A 21406-nucleotide genomic window follows, 5' to 3' on the forward strand; every position below is an offset into this window, starting at 1 on the left:
GTAGCGTGAGTGGAAGTAGGCAGAATGCACATTTTATGGCTTATAAAAAAAGTGTTGAACAAAGTGTTGACAATGCTGAATAATAACTTAAAACTGGAACTTAATCATAAAAACAGCAGCTCTTTGCTGTATTCGTTGAGTCTCTCTCTAGTCATGGTTTTAAAAGGTATCAACTTTGCTGTGCATTCGAGGCTTCTTTTTTCAGTCTATGGCTTGAGGAAACTGTGCAGACACGGTGATCTGAGCAATCTGATTGGCCAGTGGTAGTCCTATAAGAGCACTTGATTTGCTCTCTGGGGCTGTCGGGTAGGCGGAGTTCTACTTTCAGACACATGATGGGAACACTTCGCCTTTCCGGCGCTAGGGCTGCTGAATCAAGAGCACCTACCGCCAACAGTGTGAAACAAATTTTAAAAATGGAACTCTAGGCTTTATCGTTTTTTTTTTTTTTACATTAACCATTTTTTTTTTACAGAAATGTTTGGTGATTGACTAGGAATGGCTTGGAGATCGACCATTCGATAGCAATTGACCGGTTGGTGACCACTGCTATAAAGTGAATAGTGTGTCATTTGGGATACAAACTAAAGCTACCATATTGATCTTTGTTGGTTTCTGAAGTGGTCCTGTGTTTGGGTATTACTGTAATTTATGTTTTGCGTGTGTGTATGTGTGTGTGTGTCAGTGGCAATCGGTGTCATTTCAGATGAGGGAGGATGATTATTTTTTTGATGAACATGGCCTTATTTCTATTACAGCAAATTGGATGACTGTCATTCATTTCCATTCCCCCAGCTCAATGTAACATTGATAGGTTTAGGCTACTACATGATACTGGAATTTTCCTTGTACCCAAAATGAGGTTGCTACAACCTAGCCAAATGAATGAAAATGTACAACGTAGGTGCACAGGTTGAGAGAATTTTTAGTAATCAAGGTGACAGAGAGTGACACTTTCAATACCACCTTGCTCACTCTTGCCTGCATCTAGCAGACTTAAGGTGTAATCATTAGTCCAACAGTTGCAAAGAAGAGCTTATTGGACAAATTGAGGTATGTTTATCCCCGTTTCATTCTGTTTGCTTCCATTTAAGAAGCGTTTTTCAACAGAATCGGAGCAATGAATACACTCCTAATCACACGCAAACACAGTTCACTTTCATAGCAGCCACATACAAACAGCTCGTTGTATATATAATTCCTTCTCATATCTATCTATGTGCTCTCCTCCTCTCACCTTTTCCTTTCATTTGTGGACCAGAGCACAACACATCAGCTGTCTGTGACCAGCGGGAAAAAAATGTTCCATGCCAAACCTTCATATCATGACCGCTAACGGCTACACAGTCTACATCGTTGTTACATACTGTAGTTACTATAACTAACGCGTTAGTAAACCCGCTACAATCATGCAGTGCAGTGTACAGTCAGCAGCAAGCAGTCTAGCAGTTACACCGGCGGGCCCCAGTGGCAATAAACTGATAAAACCACCATGACTTGGAAAAGTTCCAGTGTTGGATAGCCATATCCAGCTAGCTAACATAGCATCCCTCTCTGTTTGAGTAGGCTAAACTAGCTAGCTGCATTTGACGCTAGCTAAGTAGTGAAAAATATATATACAATGAAATATAAACGCAGCAAAAAAAGAAACGTCCCTTTGACAGGACCCTATCTTTCAAAGATAATTCGTAAAAATCAAAATAACTTCACAGATCTTCATTGTAAAGGGTTTAAACACTGTTTCCCATGCTTGTTCAATGAACCATAAACAATTAATGAACATGCACCTGTGGAACTGTAGCTAAGACACTAACAGCTTCCAGACGGTAGGCAATTAAGGTCACAGTTATGAAAACCTAGGACACTAAAGAGGCCTTTCTACTGACTCTGAAAAACACCAAAAGAAAGCTGCCCAGGGTCCCTGCTCATCTGCGTGAACGTGCCTTAGGCATGCTGCAAGGAGGCATGAGGACTGCATATGTGGCCAGGGCAATAAATTGCAATGTCCGTACTGTGAGACGCCTAAGACAGTGCTACAGGGAGACAGGGCGGACAGCTGATCGTCCTCGCAGTGGCAGACCACGTGTAACAACACCTGCACAGGATCGGTACATCTGAACATCACACCTGTGGGACAGGTACAGGATGGCAACAACAGCTGCCCGAGTTACACCAGGAAGGCACAATCCCTCCATCAGTGCTCAGACTGTCCGCAATAGGCTCAGAGGCTGGACTGAGGGCTTGTAGGTCTGTTGTAAGGCAGGTCCTCACCAGACATCACCGGCAACAACGTCGCATATGGGCACAAACCCACCATCGCTGGACCAGACAGGACTGGCAAAAAGTGCTCTTCACTGACGAGTCGTGGTTTTGTCTCACCAAGGGTGACGGTCGGATTCGCGTTTATCCTTCGAAGGAATGAGCTTATGATCGATTTGGAGGTGGAGGGCCCGTCATGGTCTGGGGCGGTGTGTCACAGCATCATCGGACTGAGCTTGTTGTCATTGCGGGCAATCTCAACGCTGTGCGTTACAGGGAAGACATCCTCCTCCCTCATGTGGTACCCTTCCTGCAGGCTCATCCTGTGTCAGTGGTCTGCCATGGCCAGCGAAGAGCCCGGATCTCAATCCCATTGAGCACGTCTGGGACCTGTTGGATTGGAGGGTGAGGGCTAGGGCCATTCCCCCCAGAAATGTCCGGGAACTTGCAGTTGCCTTGGTGGAAGAGTGGGGTAACATCTCACAGCAAGAACTGGCAAATCTGGTGCAGTCCATGAGGAGGAGATGCACTGCAGTACTTAATGCAGCTGGTGGCCACACCAGATACTGACCGTTACTTTTGATTTTGACCCCCCTTTGTTCAGAGACACATTATTCCATTTCTGTTAGTCACATGTCTGTGGAACTTGTTCAGTTTATGTCTCAGTTGTTGAATCTTGTTATGTTCATACAAATATTTACACATGTTAAGTTTGCTGAAAATAAACGCAGTTGACAATGAGAGGAGTTTATTTTGTTGCTGAATTTAGCTCTCTCTCTCTCAATTTGTTCAAAACTGTTCAACACAGTGGTTCTTCCTTTAAAAGTTGCGAGCTTACGCAGCGGGACTTAGAGGTACCACGGCATCACGGCTTCATTGCTCCAGACCACCGCAGGGGGGAGTTAGAGCACTCATTATACGTAAAAAAAAATATATATATATATATATATAAAAAAAAGATTTCTTACTGAGCCTTTCCATAATTCCATGCAAGCAAGTGTCTTCAACTGTCTTCTGACTGTGATTACAGTATTTCTTCATCAACATCTTTATTGATTTTTTTTTTTAACCTTTATTTAACTATGTAAGTCAGTTAAGAACAAATTTTTATTTTCAATGACTGCCTAGGAACAGTGGGTTAACTGCCTTGTTCAGGGGCAGAGCGACAGATTTTTACCTTGTCAGCTCGGAGATTCGATCTAGCAAACTTTCGGTTACAAGTCCAACACTCTAACCACTAGGCTACCTGCCGCCCCATAATGCATTATGCTTTCGATAATAAAATAATGATACAAATACTCTTTCAAAATACAGATGTTGATTTAGTTATGGATCCATATTACTATGGGAATAAATATCACTGATTTACAGAACTATTGAAACAAAGTTGTCTAATGAAGGCAAACAATTTAGAATCCCCCAATCCTCTTAAGCTGTAGCCTACTCCCGACCGACACGTTGTACAGCGCCATATTTTCCATTCCATCCTAACGGAAACCATGAGGGTTTCGTTTTTTAGAAACACCATAATATTAATCAAATTAATTATGCCACATTTCTTAAAATCTATCCTATATACTATGGTATTACAAAAAAGGTTTTAGTCTTCTGGCATTACCTGAGAATTTATCAAATGCTTCTCAAAGATCCCCTCTGGTGGTCAAACTAGCACTAACTTGCATTAACAGAAAAAATGACTGACTATTAAATAATGTGCCACAGAATGCTGCAGCAAGGTGTGCTGCAGTATGACAACTTTTAAAAGGTGAAACCACTGTATTGTCTTTCTCCCTCTGAGTAAACTACTCACCACATTTCATGCACTGCAGTGCTAGCTAGCTGTAGCTTATGCTTTTAGTACTAGATTCATTCTCTAATCCTTTGAATTGGGTGGAAACCATGTCAGTTCATGCTGCAAATTGTTTAATGTTTGACTATTTTAATTTTCTGAAATTCACTGAGGAAGAGGTTCCTCCCCTGAGGAGCCTCCCCTGGTGTGTGTGTGTTGCGTGGCTCTGGGCCCACAGCCTGTCTGGTTCCCTCTTTCAGACCCCTCATCTCTCTCTCTCTGCTCTAATGTTTGACAGAGCAGCGTTGCCAAAGAGCTCCAGCTAAACACAGTCCATATACACACAGAACCCTGCATGGGCTTTCAAACACAAAAGGCCTCAGCTCTCTTTAACTTATCTTCTCTGTGTCAGTTCGCCTCCTAGTAGGACTCTAAGGGGTAAATCATCATTTGAATTTTCACTTAGTCATGCATTGATATCAATAAGAGACTAAGGGTGTTTTCACACATAGTCCTCTTTAAAATAATTTATCTCAGTCCTCTTTAAAGTGAATCCCCCCCCCCCCCCCCCCAAAGAATACATGTTTGTATTCACACTGCACTTGCCTTTGAGTGAGGACTCAACTCTTTTGCCAGTTCACTTCACCTATTTTGTGGTCAGAGTCCTCTACATTGCTATGCTTAGAAAGGAACCAAGATATTTTACCAATATTCACTCAATGCACTGCGGGTTTTTACAAAGTGCAGGGAAAGCCATTCCATCAGAATGTGTTATCGGACAGCTACTGTAGATATACAGTTGTAGTCGGAGGTTTACCTATACTTAGGTTGGAGTCATTAAAACTTGTTTTTCAACCACTCCACAAATTTCTTGTTAACATACTATAGTTTTAGCAAGTCTACTTTGTGCATGACAAGTAATTTTTCCAACAAACCATTAGAGACAGATTATTTCACTGTATCACAATTCCAGTAGGTCAGAAGTTTACATACACTAAGTTGACTGTGCCTGTAAACAGCTTGAAAAATTCCAGAAAATTATGTAAAGCTTCTGATAGGCTAATTGAGTCAATTGGAGGTGTACCTGTGGATGTATTTCAAGGCCTACCTTCAAACCCAGTGCTTCTTCGCTTGACATCATGGGAAAATCAAAAGAAATCAGCCAAGACCTCAGAAAAACAATTGTAGACCTCCACAAGTCTTGTTCATTCTTGGGAGCAATTTCCAAATGCCTGAAGGTACCACGTTCATCTGTACAAACAATAGTACGCAAGTATAAACACCATGGTACCACGCAGCCGCCATACCGCTCAGGAAGGAGACACGTTCGGTCTCCTAGAGATGAACGTACTCTGGTGCGAAAAGTGCAAATCGATCCCAGAACAACAGCAAAGGACCTTGTGAAGATGATGGCGGAAACAAGTACAAAAGTATCTATATCCACAGTAAAACGAGTCCTATATCGACATAACCTGAAAGGCCGCTGAGCAAGGAAGAAGCCACTGCTCCAAAACCACCATAAAAAAGCCAGACTACGGTTTGCAACTGCACATGGGGACAAAGATGTTATATTTTGGAGAAATGTCCTCTGGTCTGATGAAACTGTTTGGCCATAATGACCATCGTTATGTTTGGAGGAAAAAGGGGACGCTTGCAAGCCGAAGAACACCATCTCAACCGTGAAGCACGGGGGTGGCAGCATCATGTTGTTGGGGTGCTTTGCTGCAGGAAAGACTGGTGCACTTCACAAAATAGATGGCAATATGAGGAAGGAAAATGATGTAGATATACTGAAGCAACATCTCAAGACATCCGTCAGGAACTTAAAGCTTGGTCGCAAATGGGTCTTCCAAATGGACAATGACTCCCAAGCATACTTCCAAAGTTGTGGCAAAATGGCTTAAGGACAACAGAGTCAAGGTATTGGGGTGGCCATCACAAAGCCCTGACCTCAATCCCATAGAAAATGTGTGGGCGAGCAAGGAGGCCTACAAACCTGACTCCATTACATCAGCTCTGTCAGGAGGAATGGGCCAAAATTCACCCAACTTATTGTGGGAAGCTTGTGGAAGGCTACCTGAAACGTTTGACCCAAGTTAAACAATTTAAAGGCAATTCTACCAAATACTAATTGAGTGTATGTAAACTTCTGACCCACTGGGAATGTGATGAAATAAATAAAAGCTTAAATAAATCATTCTCTCTACTATTATTCTGACATTTAACATTCTTAAAATAAAGTGGTGATCGTAACTGACCTAAGACAGGGAATTTTTACTAGGATCAAATGTAAGGAATTGTGAAAAACTGAGTTTAAATGTATTCGGCTAAGGTGTATGTAAACATCCGACTTCAACTGTACCTACTTACATTTTGGAAGCTAATAGATTGCATTTAGTTAAAATATGAGACATAATTGTTTTAATGAGAAGATACTATTAACATGTAAATATTATTGGTAAAATAATAAATATCAGAATAATAACTGCAGATTAAATAATTCTGTAATTGAACATTTAACACCCATGTAGGCTACTGCCCCTTTAAGAGCTAGAATTGATTTTGTACCCTACACCTACCTGTATGTTCTGATTCTGAACAAATATGTTGTTGTCTTCTCCCACTATTCAAATCCCACAATCGAATTAACAGTTTATGAAGCTCTCTTAGCCTATAGATCAAAAAATGGCAAACAAATAATCCGAACTAAACATCACACATATTTAGGAATTTCTGTGCATTCTTGACAATCGCTAATCAATATCCAAAAACAGCCCTTTTTCTCCGCAAACCATCATCTTCTGTCTTTTGTGGTACCAATGTGAGGAGTTATGGCATGGGAAACGGTGTTGCAGTAGTCTAGTGTGTGGTGCGGGGATAATGGCAAGTGAACATGGGGAGCTTTGTGTTCGCATTGCCCTAAAAAGGGGAACCGAAACGCAGAATTCAAGCGAACCAAACTCAGACCACCTCTCGAGATTGCCTCAATTTTTTGGAGTGTCCACACTGCACAAAAGATTACGCAAACTGCACCAAGTTCACAAAAATTGTCTGAAAGGGACCAAGTATGAAAACACCCTAAGTGAAAATTCAACAGAAATGGAAGTTATTATTCACCCCTAAAAACATACTTGGCGTTCCACCATACTCTCACAGAGTTTGAACAAACAAAAAGCTTATAAACAAACGCATCTATAAATCTCATGATGAGCCATCCAAATAGGCTATATAAATCAAATGTTATGTTGTTGTAAATGTTATTGTGAACCATCTGGCCAGATTGAGAAGTGTCTCATATGGTGACATCACTTGTCATTGAAGTGAAGAAACAGTCTATTGACCCTGTTCCATCACACATTCCATTCGGAGCCCGGGTAACTCCCACTCCCTGTCTCCGGGGGCAACCTCCTTAACGTTTGGTGAGATCTATCCCAACACAGGCCGCAAGATCACAGCTCCTCTTTTATAACTTTATAAACAGCAGCCTCCACATCCCAAATGGCAATAGATCTCTGTTCAAAAGTAGTGCACTATTTAGAGAATAGGGTACCATTTGGGACGCAGACCAAATTCCTACCGTACCATGTCCTAAAATAGAGGGATATTGGGGTTAGTACTTATCACGTCCTGTATAAACAGGATGCACTACTGTACTGAAGACACTCTCATTGCTTTAATAAACCAGCGAGATCACACCAGTCTACTGGACGATAGACTTCAGTATTCAACGTTTTGTCCAGGTCCCTAGGATATCGGGAGATGCCTTCAATACCATCCAAAAGGGGCAATGTGAGCACGTATTACCATCCAGTAGGCTCAAGGCTTGGGCGTTGTGGATGGGGCTAGAGGAAGGGCATAAACTGCGCGCTTCGGCTCTGAGGATCGAGGGTTCAATCCCTGTGCAAGGCTCTCGTTAGATTTTTTTCTGTTTTAACCTTATCCCAAACCTTAACCCTGACCTTAACCAGTCGGAATGAATGCTTAAACTTAACCGTCAAGTTTTTTCTGTTTTAACAACCTTAATCCTTACCTACTTTTACTTCACCCATAGACGATTATCCTCCCTCTTGGACAAACATTTAATACCGAAGTGATATCTTGTTGAATAAACAACTTTCTCATAGCTGTTTCAGTTTATGTTCAAATATCTCTCATTTAACATTTTTATTAAATAAATGTCCCTTTCCCTGTGGCTGCTAACACAACGTAATGATAAAGAATACTTGAGAGTAGACCCTCCACTCCCCTGGGTCTACTTGTGAACGTCTATACCAGTTATGGGGAATATCAAAGTAGGAGCTAGCAGTCCTATCTGCAGAGTCTGATAAGGGAAACCACAGTTCACACTGCTACCTGATTAGAATGTGTTCTCATGCCTAGTCTGTTGAAAGGGTCAGTTTTGAGTCATCAGGAGAATGCTTCAGTCATCTTAGAGTTTTCTTTAAAGGATTTAGCCAAATGGGGTCTACACAGACCAATGTTAATGTTTTGTGAGTGGGTGAGACAGTGTAGATACCTTTTTTGTGGTTTTGGCATTTAATGTGAACAAACCTGTATTTAACATTGTCCCTCGCCTCCGGAGGGGATACGTGTGGGTATATTTGATGTTTCATCATTCACTGGTTTAAAAAAAAGATTATGCCGCAAATATTTTAAGGTGTTTTTGAGAAAATATATATTCTTGGAGAAAACCTGACTATGCCAATGTTTCCATGTAGGGATATGTTGGTCTTACAAGTCAATAGTTTCCAAGACTACAGCAGAATAGAATAGGGATACATCCCAAATAGTACCCTATTCCCTATATAGTGCACTACTTTTGACCATAGCTATATGGACCTCAACAAAAGTAGAGCACTGTATAGGAAATAGAGTGCCATTTGGGACGCAACCTAATCCTCTCTGCCTGTTATGATCCAACAGAGGAACCACAAGCTATAACACCAATATTAAAACCACATGCCTGCAGTGTTTTCTTTAAATCACTTCTAAAAGGGCTATACTCTCCTAATATAACTACATTCCATACACCTGTTTCCCTAAAGAAGTTCAACTTCTGACCTCAGCTATCTTTGGGCCACAGGCCAATCTAAGGCTTGGGTTTCTTTTGGTGGGTCTCTATAGGAAACTCATAAAAGTGTTATGAAGTGGACGTTTTAAAGAGGTGCTAGTATAAACAAGCGTGATGAAGATAAGGTAAATCACGCCTAACACCTGATCGCTCCAACGAGCTGTAGAAATGAACACCCCGGCTATAAAGTCCAAAAGTTATGGGCGGAGCTAGAAAGTTGGCTGTCAGAAGTATTACAATGTAAACGTACTTTTAATCCATCTGTCTGCATATTTCAAGACATGGGGGTGTAGTGAGATTCCCAATGCACTGGAGGATTCTCTTTTCATCACTCATCTTGAAAAAATGTATACTAAAAACATGGAAATCAATCAATCCGCAATCATTAACACAATGGAAAAATCTAATGATATATTATTTAAATAATGAAATAGCACGGGCGACAAAAGCGATTTGGTACAATTTAAGGCCAAGTGGCAAACAGTAATGCAGGCATTAGGGATGGGGGTGTGAGCATGCAGGTCTGGGCAGATGAGATGAAGACATTGTTTGTGTGCGTCTGTAAGTTGTTGTTCGTATGTATATTTATATGCACTGAAATATACCTCAGGAGTTTTCCACACTAATCCAATGTGCACTTCTCAGGAGACAGCTGTAAAACGACTGCCTGATGCCTAGGGCTGGGAATTGCCACAGACCTCACGATAGAGTATTATCACAATACTTAGATGCCGATACGATATGTATTGCGATTTTCACAATTCTATATGTATTGCAAATCAATAATGTGATTTTATTGCCATTTGATGATCCAAACATATTGCTCACTATACCAGTTGAAGTCGGAAGTTTACATACACCTTAGCCAAATACATTTAAACTCAGTTTTTCACAATTCCTAGTAAAAATTCCCTGTTTTAGGTCAGTTAGGATCACCACTTTATTTTAAGAATGTGAAATGTCAGAATAATAGTAGAGAGAATGATTTATTTCAGCTTTTATTTATTTCATCACATTCCCAGTGGGTCAGAAGTTTACATACACTCAATTGGTATTTGGTAGCATTGCCTTTAAATTGTTTAACTTGGGTCAAACGTTTCGGGTAGCCTTCCACAAGCTTCCCACAATAAGTTGGGTGAATTTTGGCCCATTCCTCCTGACGGAGCTGGTGTAACTGAGTCAGGTTTGTAGGCCTCTTTGCTCTCACACGCATTTTCAGTTCTGCCCACACATCTTCTATAGCATTGAGGTCAGGGCTTTGTGATGGCCACTCCAATACCTTGACTGTGTTGTCCTTAAGCCATTTTGCCACAACTTTGGAAGTATGCTTGTGGTCATTGTCCATTTGGAAGACCCATTTGCGACCAAGCTTTAACTTCCTGACTGATGTCTTGAGATGTTGCTTCAATATATCTACATCATTTTCCTGCCTCATGATGCCATCTATTTTGTGAAGTGCACCAGTCCCTCCTGCAGCAAAGCACCCCCACAACATGATGCTGCCACCCCCGTGCTTCACGGTTGGGATGGTGTTCTTCGGCTTCTAAGCCTCCCCCTTTCTCCTCCTAACATAACGATGGTCATTATGGCCAAACAGTTCTATTTTTGTTTCATCAGACCAGAGGACATTTCTCCAAAAAGTACGATCTTTATCCCCATATGCAGTTGCAAACCGTAGTCTGGCTTTTTTATGGCGGTAGCAGTGGCTTCTTCCTTGCTGAGCGGCCTTTCAGGTTATGTCAACACAGGACTTGTTTTACTGTGGATAGAGATACTTTTGTACCTGTTTCCTCCAGCATCTTCACAAGGTCCTTTGCTGTTGTTCTGGGATTGATTTGCACTTTTTGCACCAAAGTACGTTCATCTCTAGGAGACAGAGCACATCTCCTTCCTGAGCGCTATGACGGCTACGTGGTCCCATGGTGTTTATACTTGCATACTATTGTTTGTACAGATGAACGTGTTACCTTCAAACGTTTGGAAATTGTTCTCAAGGATGAGCCAGACTTGGAGGTCCACAATTTGTTTTCTGAGGTTTTGGTGGATTTCTTTAGATTTTCCCATGATGTCAAGCAAAGAAGCACTGGGTTTGAAGGTAGGCCTTGAAATACATCCACAGGTACACCTCCAATTGAAATTATGTCACTTAGCCTATCAGAAGCTTCTAAAGCCATGACATCATTTTCTGGAATTTTCCAAGCTGTTTACAGGCACGGTCAACTTAGTGTATGTAAACTTCTGACCCACTGGAATTGTGATACAGTGAATTATAAGTGAAATAATATGTCTGTAAACAATTGTTGGAAAAATGACTTGTAGATGTCCTAACCGACTTGCCAAAACTATAGTTTGTTAACAAGAAATTTGTGGAGTGGTTGAAAAACGAGTTTTAATGACTCCAACCTAAGTGTATGTAAACTTCTGACTTCAACTGTATGTCTGCTACAGAGAGACGAGAGAACATGAGAAAATTTGTTTTGATCAGTCATGGTGCCGAAAACATGTTGGCTCACTATTTAAAAAGAAGATGGAAAACAAGCTATAGTATGAAAAATACCGGAGTTTTGGCGAAGGTACAGCAAACTGGCACAAGCTAACGTTACCTAGCAAAAATGCGATACTTGTAGTCAAAGTATCAATATAATATCGTCCTCAAAAAATATTGCAATATGTAACTGTATGGATTTCCCCCCCCATCAATACTGTTACCCTACTGCTTCTACATTATACTGTATCTGACACACATCTCTGTAATGACCTCACGTAGATTAGATCAACTTTATTATCCCACCTAAGGAAATTCATTAGAGCTCCCTGATTCTATTCATGAAGAGATTTCACAGTTTCCCACTGAGAACACATCATGGATTGGTGAAGAGGGGCCAACAACAGCATAGTAGGCATACAGTACACAGGGCCGGCTAAACCGGCGGGCAGAATAAAGTACTAGTCTGTTCTATGCACTCTTAGAAAAAAGGTGCTAAGTAGAACCATACAGGGTTCTTCTGTTTGTCCCCATAGTGGAACCCTTTTTGGTGCTAGGTAGAACCCTTTGCAGAGGGTTCTATCTAGAACCCTCTATGTAGGGTTATTCAAAGAACCCCCTGTATATGGTTCTACCTAGAACCCTCTATGAAGGGTTCTACCAAGAACAATTTTATCATCTAAAAAGGTTATTCCTAGAACCGTCTATGAAGGGTTCTACCGGGAAGCTTTTTATCTTTGGAGGGTTCATCCTAGAAACCTCTATGAAAAGTTCCACTAGCCTTATCACCCTTTAAAATGTAATTATTTATGACAATACATTTAATGTAAAAGGCCTTACTTTGAGGGCCTAGTTGTACCCTAACACAGGGGTGTTAGGAATCTCCTGGTTTACAGGCCACATCAGGCCTGCAAGTCACATTATGCTGGCTTGCAAAGTGATGTGTAATTACTATTGGAATCCAGACAGAGTTAGGATATCCAACAAGTGGAATTGTTAATCACCCGCAACCTGCATTCTAAAACACTGCCGGGGTAGGGAAGATTAGATGATTGATGTAATCTCAGTATTCAAACTGGAACAACCATCTCAGTAACGGGTGCAATATATTGGATTAGTTTAGGAAACTTTGTTATTTATCTTTGTGTAGCATAAAATGTATCAATCAATCAATGCAAAAACACATATATTAAAACAAACAATTCTGTAAATCTCCCTGCCATAAAGCATGCTGGGAAATATGATATATGGTTCTATGTAGAACCCTTCTTACCTTCCAAAGAACCCTTCTTGCATCAGAATGCTTTCTTCCCAAAAAACTGTTCTTAGGATGTTAAAGGTTCTAGGTAGAACCCTTTGCCTTACAAAGAACTCTTGTATTCCAAAAAGCTAAAACCCTATCCCCCCCACAAAGAACCCTTTTGGAACCCTTTTTTCTAAGAGTATATGCAGCTGGGGTCCTCAGCACAGAACCCACTGATCCTGTTTATGAATGATTTTACTGTGTTCTGTGTAGAACACATCAGGAATGGATGAAGAGGGGTCACCAACATAATGGCAGGCCAGGCAGATCCACGGTCAGCCAACCAGCACAGACAGGCCTGTTTTGTTCTACAGTATGTGCTGGAGTGTCCTCTGCAGACTTCAGGGACCACCACACTTCCTACTAAAGGTCAGCAGGGATCAGAGTTCACCAGAATGGGGATGCTGGAGGGCAAGGTCTTGGCGTCTAACGGACAGATTGTGTCTCTCTTCCTGCGAGCCGAATGGCGAGTGCACCACAAAATGGACAGGGGAAATTCCAGCTCCCAGCCAGTCCCCTCTCTGTCCGAGCAGAGGCCATTGTGTCTGAGAATACTCACTGACCACTCCTGACCACCCCACAGGACCTAAGACCCATTCAAAAGCAGGAAAGAGAAGAGCCGCTTACGCTGACAAACAGGATATATTTACAGTAGAGGAGTCAATGTGTTATTGTTAACTCGCCTCTGTCAGCTCTTGGATGTTTTCCAATTATAGAATAGCAGCATTCTGGCACTGTGATGTTTAGGACATTCTTTAGATGGTCTTATCTTTCCATCAGAGTTGGGCTCAATTTGAATTGCAGTCAATTCAGGAAGTGATTTGAATGAAAAATTCAGAAATGTAAAAACTATTGAAATAACTAGCTTCTACTTTTTGACTGCCTTCAATTCGAATTGAGCCTAACCCTGGTGACGAGAGGTTACCATCAAGGAGAAACCTTCACTCTTACATGAGGGCCAGCAGGTACGACCAGATGCAGCAGCAGGTAAATGGACAGACTACAGATGTATACAGTACGTTCCAATGAGGGTCTACGTTCCAAACTAGCATAGCACTAGTGAATGTTCCATTCCATTTGAAATGAAGCAATGTATTGGGTATACATTCTAAGTAGTATGCCAGTGTAGATGTAACTGTATGATGTATTTATTTATTTAACCATTATTTAGGCAGGGAGTCCCATTGATACCAAGGTCTCTTTTTAAGGAAGCCCTGCATGGCAAGACCTACCTTTGTCTCTAGATACAGTAGGTAAAGGGACAGGTCAGAATGACGTACCTGTATGAGAGTAGATGAACCACAGGGCTCCGGTCAACAGGGCCCCGATCACAAATGCGGCGAAGGCGATCCCAACCACGGTCGGGGTGTCCAACACATACAAAACAGCTGAGGGATGAGAAAAGGCCGATTTCTTTATTCAACGGCATTTCTTTTTCTCTGGACATGACCGTATGAAAACAAGTTATATGCAAATAACATAACTCAATCTGGTCAACAGTTATTTTGTCAAAGTGATAAAATCCTGACATACAAAAACCATTGGTTTAGAATCTCCTAGCAATGACTGACTTACTTTCCCCTGGTGGGTCAGGAGGGCCTTGTGTTGCCGTGCGGGTGGGAGGCACTGAAACATAAAACAGACTGGTATTAACACAGAACAACAATGTAACACATTTGTAGATGCACGAAAACACCACATCTCAACTACGTGTTGAAGCGTCAAGAACACTTGCTGTGACGTAAAGTGCCAGTGCCTATGAATGGAACCTGAGCAACCCAATGGACATAACTACCTTGGGATAACCAGATCCTGAAAATGACATTGTGTTGATAACTGTAGTTCTAACGAATGTGGTACAGAGATCTGATGCAACTCAATGCAGTTCCAGTAGCTAACTAACAGAATCTTAAGTCTATGTATCAAATGGCACCCTATCCCCAATAAAGTGCATTTATTTTGGCCAGAGCCCTATGTGCCCTGGTCATAAGTAGTACACAATCAAAGGAATAGAGTGCAGAGATGAACCTGTTGACTTCTAACAGGTCTCAGCTTACTCCTTCATTTCCGGTCATCTGGATGGCTTTCAAAAGTCAAATTAGCTTCTAATTACTTCTGAACAAACAATACAATGGCGCTTATTGTGTAGAGGCGAACTCAAGAGCAGGCTTGGTCCGGGTCCAAGACTCCGGCACAATGAACAGCTATTCTGGGAAAGAACACCTTTGGGTTTTCATTCCCTCGTGACAGACGATGACAGAACCATCACAGGAGATTTTGGTAACACAACAGCCCCCCCTATCTTCAACCCTCCATCCCTTTCCCCCTCCCCTCCAAACCGCTCCATGACAGTCCCCCTCCACCTCCCAATCTATCCCCTCCATCCCTCCCTCCCACTGCTCCTCCTCTCCAGTCTTATCTGTTCCTTTCGGCCTGTTATGTAGAGAATGCAAAGCTGACCCGTTAACACCCAGAGACGCCCAACGAGTTCCAGGTCAGAGGAGAGGATAGAGGAGCCGCAGTGATTAAAGGAGTTACATTAACCACTACTCGTTTTACAGTACTGTTGTAGAATAACTTTCTAAGCCAGGTCAGACTATGAATGGATAGCCCCACCTCAGTTGGGGTTTTGGGCCGGCTGAGATTCCGAGTATGGGTGAGAGCTCTGAGGTTCTGTGTAAGGGTCACTGCCCTGTTCCCGCCTAGCCTCGCCCGCCCATGTGCTCTAATAAAGATGGGTGAGTGGTCAGCTGTGTCATCCTCCCAGACCAACTCTGCAACTAGCACATCTGACAACAGTATGAAAGACTCCCTGAGGTCCAACCATTCTCAATGTAAGAAGCAAAGCTTTGTTCTTCATACTTATGTAGCATTCACAATGATTTCAGCTCCGCTACATGTGTGAGAGGAACGGCGAGAGAGAGGGGGAGAGAGACAGAGTGAAAGACAGAAAGGAAACTTAAGGCGTGGCAATGTTCTCATCTCCTTAAGCTGTAGGCACAGTTGACCCTGAAACGATAGCCGCTCAATAGAGTCAACGTCATTTGTTTGCACAGACTTTGCTGTTCACAGAGTGGAACAGAAGAACACTCCTTCAGTGATGTGGTGCCTTGTTTCTCTTACCCTCTGAACCCTGAACTCCAACCCGTCTCCCCAAAGTGTGTACAATTGACAAATGGAGTCCCTGTGAGATCCTTGACATCTGAGGTCTGTATTCAGATAAACAATACACCATTTGACTTGGTTGCACAACTTACTCAGTCAGACAGTCAGCTAACAGGCACTCAGTCAGACAGTTTCATGTGTTGTATAATTTCTATACTGTAAACAAGTTAAAGGAAGGCATAGGGAGATATGGAACAGGGGATTCAAAATGGCGGTGCTCTAACAAAGTTGGCTGTTGACTGAAAGCTTAGCAAATTATATATTTTATCGGAAGCTTAGCACTGAAACCTGCATCTGATTCAAGTGTGGGGAGACTTATTTTCGTAGCTCAAGGTTCTTACCACTATTCAACACTACTCACTATCTGTGTTCGAATACCCATACTGTATACTACATACTTAATGACTATATACTACTAGTTAATTTTAGTATACTGTAAACGAACGGTATCCTTTCAGTTGAGCATACTAGCGCTTTGCCTGTCTACTGGAAGTTGATGCTGTTGCTATGCAACCTCTTGCTAGCTTGTTAGCATAACAAATTACTAGCTAGACATCTTATGATTTCGGGTGTGTTCGTCAATTCAATCTGGAGTGCCAGAGTGCGCTCATAAATTCAGAGCGTTTAGCTCTCGGAGCGTTCAGAGCGCAAACTGGACGCTCTGGCCGAGGAGTAGGGTTGATCAAAGCGTTCTGACCTCACAAAGGCAATCAAGCACCCAAGCTAACTGGCTAACTTGCTAGCTACTTCCAGACACGAATGAGAGAACACCTCACCCTGGCCATTTTACTCGCACTAGCAGAGCTGGTTAGGCTGTTTTCATGTTATCCAGAGCGTTGGTGGCAATAATTGAATTGCACTTTTTCCCCGATATTTACTGACACCGGCCATATTCAACGAGAGTGCTCGGAAATTGGAGTAGGTAGCCAGAATTAACAATGTCCATTGAGAACGCACAACGACTATACCACTTAGCTAAGCTAAGAATGACGTGAATAATCAAGTCAATAAACATTGGGTAGTTAGTTAGATAGCATATAGTTAATATGCTGGTAAGTTGATGTATTAGTAGCCAACTAACGTTAGGTAGCTAGCTAACATACCGGTACATACTGCTGTAATGATATGCTATGCGGTTCGTAAGGATAGCGTAGCTAACAAATTATCAGCTAACATAACGTGTTTGAAAAGTCATTACTTTGAAAAGTCATTACTTTATTATATTGCTCAACATTTTCATAACATTAGTCATAATTAGTTAAAGCAATGAATTTTTATCCGTTCTCGTTAAACTTCGGCTGCCTATTTTCCACCATTTTCTTCAAATCTGAAAACGTAGTGAAATAACGCCCGTTTTCTGAAGAATTGCATTATGGGCCCTAAAAGCACGGAAAGTGTCCACTACTTGTAAACTTCGAATTTAGTACGACGTTAAGGGAACTTTTGGCATATTAACTATATCCATACTATGACCAATAATCATACAACATACTCAATTTACTTCACAATAGTACAGTTAGTCTGAGTATTCGAACACTGCTACTGTCTCTTTCACTAATAAACACATGACAAATACTATAGTACACTATGGTATAAATACTATAGTTTTCACTGTAGTTTTTTTGCATACTTTCCTGCAGTATTCACTGTAGTGTTTTTGTGGACTAAAGTCGGCATAAACACAGTGAATACTGTAGTATTTACATATCTATCTATCACTCCAGTATCCCTGCACATTGTAAATGGTACTGGAACTGACCCTGTATATAGTATGCTTACTTACTTTCTCGTATTCTTTTATTTCTAATTTCTTGCGTGTTTTTGTTCTACCTTATGTTATTTTTAGTATTACATTGTTATTGATTACTGCATTGTTGGGTTTAGAGATTGCAAGATAGGCCTTTCACTGTACTAAAACCTGAAATTTGTATTTACTGTAGTATACTGTAGTATTTACAGTTAACTATAGTATAAATACTGTAATAAAATAACTAATATATACTGTAGTAATTAATGTAGTGTTTTTGCGGATTGTAGTATACTGTAGAATTTACTGTAGTGTTTTTGAGGACATTAGTGTAATATTTACTATATATATATTTTTTTAAATTATCTTTGACATAGAAGTGGAGGCTTTCTCCTTCAGGAAACCTACTGAAGAAATACTAAAAGTGCACATTTTCCAGGACCTGTAGGTAGGTATAACTGGGTTCTGAATGAAGAGTTCAGAGCTTCTGGTCCTTTGTATGACCTGTAGGCAACACAATATATGGTCTATACTTGGCATTTAGGTTTCTCACTTACGGGTGGCACAAATGTTGATATGGGGGAGGGAATGGGAAGGGTATATGCAAATTAAATACTGTAGTACTTACTGAAGTGTTTTTGCAGACTATGGCATTTTTGCGGACATTACTGTAAGATTTACTACTGCTTAATTTTTGGGATAAAACGGTTGTATTTACTATAGTATTCTACAGTATACTATAACATTCTATAGTAAGTATTACACATGATCAAGTGATACTGCAGTGTGTAGTATAGTATTCTACAGCATACTACACTTTACTATAGAATTCTATAGTAACTACTGTAATATTCTATAGTAAACTGTAGTATTTTTTCATGTAGGTAACTAGGGGGAAATGGATGATTTTGTTACCATTTCCTTACAGCTCGCAGTTCCATAAAAACGTTGAAAATGTATTGATGCTGTGAGGCAGTAAATGTACCTTTGATGGCTGAGCTTTGAGGCATTTATGTCTTTCCGTGCACCAAACTGCCCTCTTTGATTTGTAGATCAAGCTGAACTCATTGGGATCCTGTCCAGTGCAGGACTCCAGCTGCTTTGAAAAGACTGCTTGTTTTCTTTGCCATCTCACCATTAGAGATGCCTTTGTATTAAAATCATGGTTTCTGAGCCCAGCTGTCTTTTTTTCCAGTAGATTTTTTGGCATATCTGTGCTTACTTAAACACATGCACCGGAACATTTGCGTAATGTACTATATAGGGAATAGGGTGCCGTTTCTGAGTCTGTGCCCAATATTCAGGCCCTGCAGTGGCATGGTGCTCATTCGTTAACACAGGCCAAATCAAGTCCATTAGTAAACACTCCCCAAGTCCCCATTACTGTTTGCCATGCTTCATTTGCTCTGGGCACAATGGCAGCCCTTAGTGATTAACACAGTATGATTAAACCTGTGAGTCAAGTATTGCATCCTAAATGGCAGCCTATTCCTTTTATAGTGCACTACTTTTGACCAGGACCCATAGGGAATAGGGTGCCATTTGGGACGCAACTTGTGAGTCAAAAGGGGTTAACTCATCCCACCCACCGACCACAGTCCACTTGTTGATGTAATCACCCCATAAGGGGAAGCTGATTGGAAAAGCCCTGGCAGTGAAAACAGCAAATGGGCTCTCATGATATCACCCCATCTATGGTTTAGATCATAATGGGTGCAATGTGATGTTTGGTATCAGAACTCCCTGGACCAGCCAGCCTAACGACGCATGGACCACAACACACACGCCCGCACACAACTGCAGTTTTATCAGACATTTTTTCTGTTTTGTCCTCTGTAATGTGAGTGATCCTGGGACTGCGTGATCCCAGGACCTCCCCATCTGATCACACACACCCATACACACACCCAGCCCTCTGTGCCTGACGGAGGGAGTGAAAAAGCATTTGACTAATGTAGCGATGAGGAGGCCTCTAGCTCTGGATACACTCCCAAAGCTAGCGAGAAGACCACTCCACTCCTCTCCCTCCCTCCCTCCTTACCTCCTTCTCTCTACCGGGAAGGGGAGGCCACAGAGAAGGGCTAAATGAAAACAACTGGAGCTCCGTGCTGGATGGATGTGGATGACTCGTCTTTTCCGCTCCTTCTGCACAGTATTGCTTGGTAGAACTGTGGTAGAACTGGAATGGGGCCTCAGTGCTAGCAGCAAGCCCCCCAAACCCAAGCTATGCTCCAATGAGCACACTTTCCACCACCCCCCCCCCCCCACACACACACCACACACAAATAAACTCCAGATGCAGGGAGGCAGGGGACTGAGGGAGGATGCGATGCGCTTTGCATTGTGACTTGAAAAGTTTTCTCTGCCTCTCTTCCTGCAGAACTGAAGTTGGTTTTCTCTGGGATGTCCTTCCTGCCACCCAGTTCTCTTATTTACTCTGTCTTCCTGTTCTTTTTCAATGACCCTCAACACAGCTCTGTCTCCTCTGGCCAACTGGCTCAGCATGTGTCTTAGTTAGGCAGACTGCACATACAGTATGTCTCAGTTAAGACTTTCTCCACAGAGATTCATATTTTTTTTAATGTAACCTATATTTAACTAGGCAAGTCAGTTAAGAATTTGTTCTTATTTACAATGACGGCCATATAATGTTAGAATGAGACTTTCAGTATGTCTTGCGAGACTACACTAATATTATACTCTGATGCAGTGTTGTAATACTCGAGTCCAGGATTCGGACTTGATTCGGACTCAAATCACGATTATCATGACTCGTGACTCGACCAGTGGTGACTCAGACTTGGACTAAAATTTGATTTGATTTGTTGTCAGAAAATCTCTCTCTTGCATAATTCAACATATTAGCTACAACAGAAAATGTTAGATGGCTGTATTATCTATTTAGCGTTACAAACGTGCAACACTGTAATATCATTTCATTTAAAAAAAAAATTTTTTTTTTAAATGGTTGGACCGCAGCTTTTAGCACTACCAAGAGACTCGTGGCTTGAGTATAAAGGAATCGAACACTAGGGACATGGGACTCGACTCGGACTCCAGGTTTAGTGACTTGACTACATCACTGCTCTGATGTATTGAGAGGAAGGGAAGAAGGGAAAGAGGGAATGAGTACTTTCAAGAACTTCTTACTTCAGCATATTTATGCCATCCTCCCCATATATTCTGGATAAGCTGGTTCATCATAGAGGTTACATTGGATATGAGGGCTGTACAGTACGTTAGCTTTCTTAGTCCACTCACCTGGTCCCTCCTCCACTGTGTCATGTCCTTCCACCACCACCACCAGGGTCTTGGTAGAAGTCTTGGCGTTCATCATCATGGCTAGGATGATCTCTCCGTTGACAGACGTACACGCCTCGTCCGGTTGGATACACTGCATGGAGAGAAACACAATAGGACCACTGAGGAATCCCCGATAACTCAGCCTTGGATTTCATATACCACATGAACTTTTTATGCATTTAATTCATATGTAAACATAACTCATTAATATTCCCATTAAAATGTACAGTTTTTTGTATGATTTACTTATCAGCCATGAGACTGTTACATGTATTCATATGATC

The 21406-nt window shown here is 41.6% G+C and overlaps 1 protein-coding gene across 1 annotated transcript in view; it reads right to left on the reverse strand.

Annotated features, from left to right (window-relative positions):
* LOC139578624 (transforming growth factor beta receptor type 3-like) overlaps positions 1 to 21406 on the reverse strand; it is a 142840-nt gene that overhangs the window by 8770 nt on the left and 112664 nt on the right. Inside the window, exons 14-16 of the mRNA XM_071406471.1 lie at positions 21081 to 21213; positions 14483 to 14533; positions 14188 to 14295 (exon numbers count right to left, since the gene is read on the reverse strand). Of these exons, the coding sequence (XP_071262572.1) occupies positions 14188 to 14295; positions 14483 to 14533; positions 21081 to 21213 (292 nt within the window). The remainder of the gene's footprint in view (positions 1 to 14187; positions 14296 to 14482; positions 14534 to 21080; positions 21214 to 21406) is intronic.

Source organism: Salvelinus alpinus, chromosome 6 (genome assembly GCF_045679555.1).
Source record: "Salvelinus alpinus chromosome 6, SLU_Salpinus.1, whole genome shotgun sequence".
NCBI lineage: Eukaryota > Metazoa > Chordata > Actinopteri > Salmoniformes > Salmonidae > Salvelinus > Salvelinus alpinus.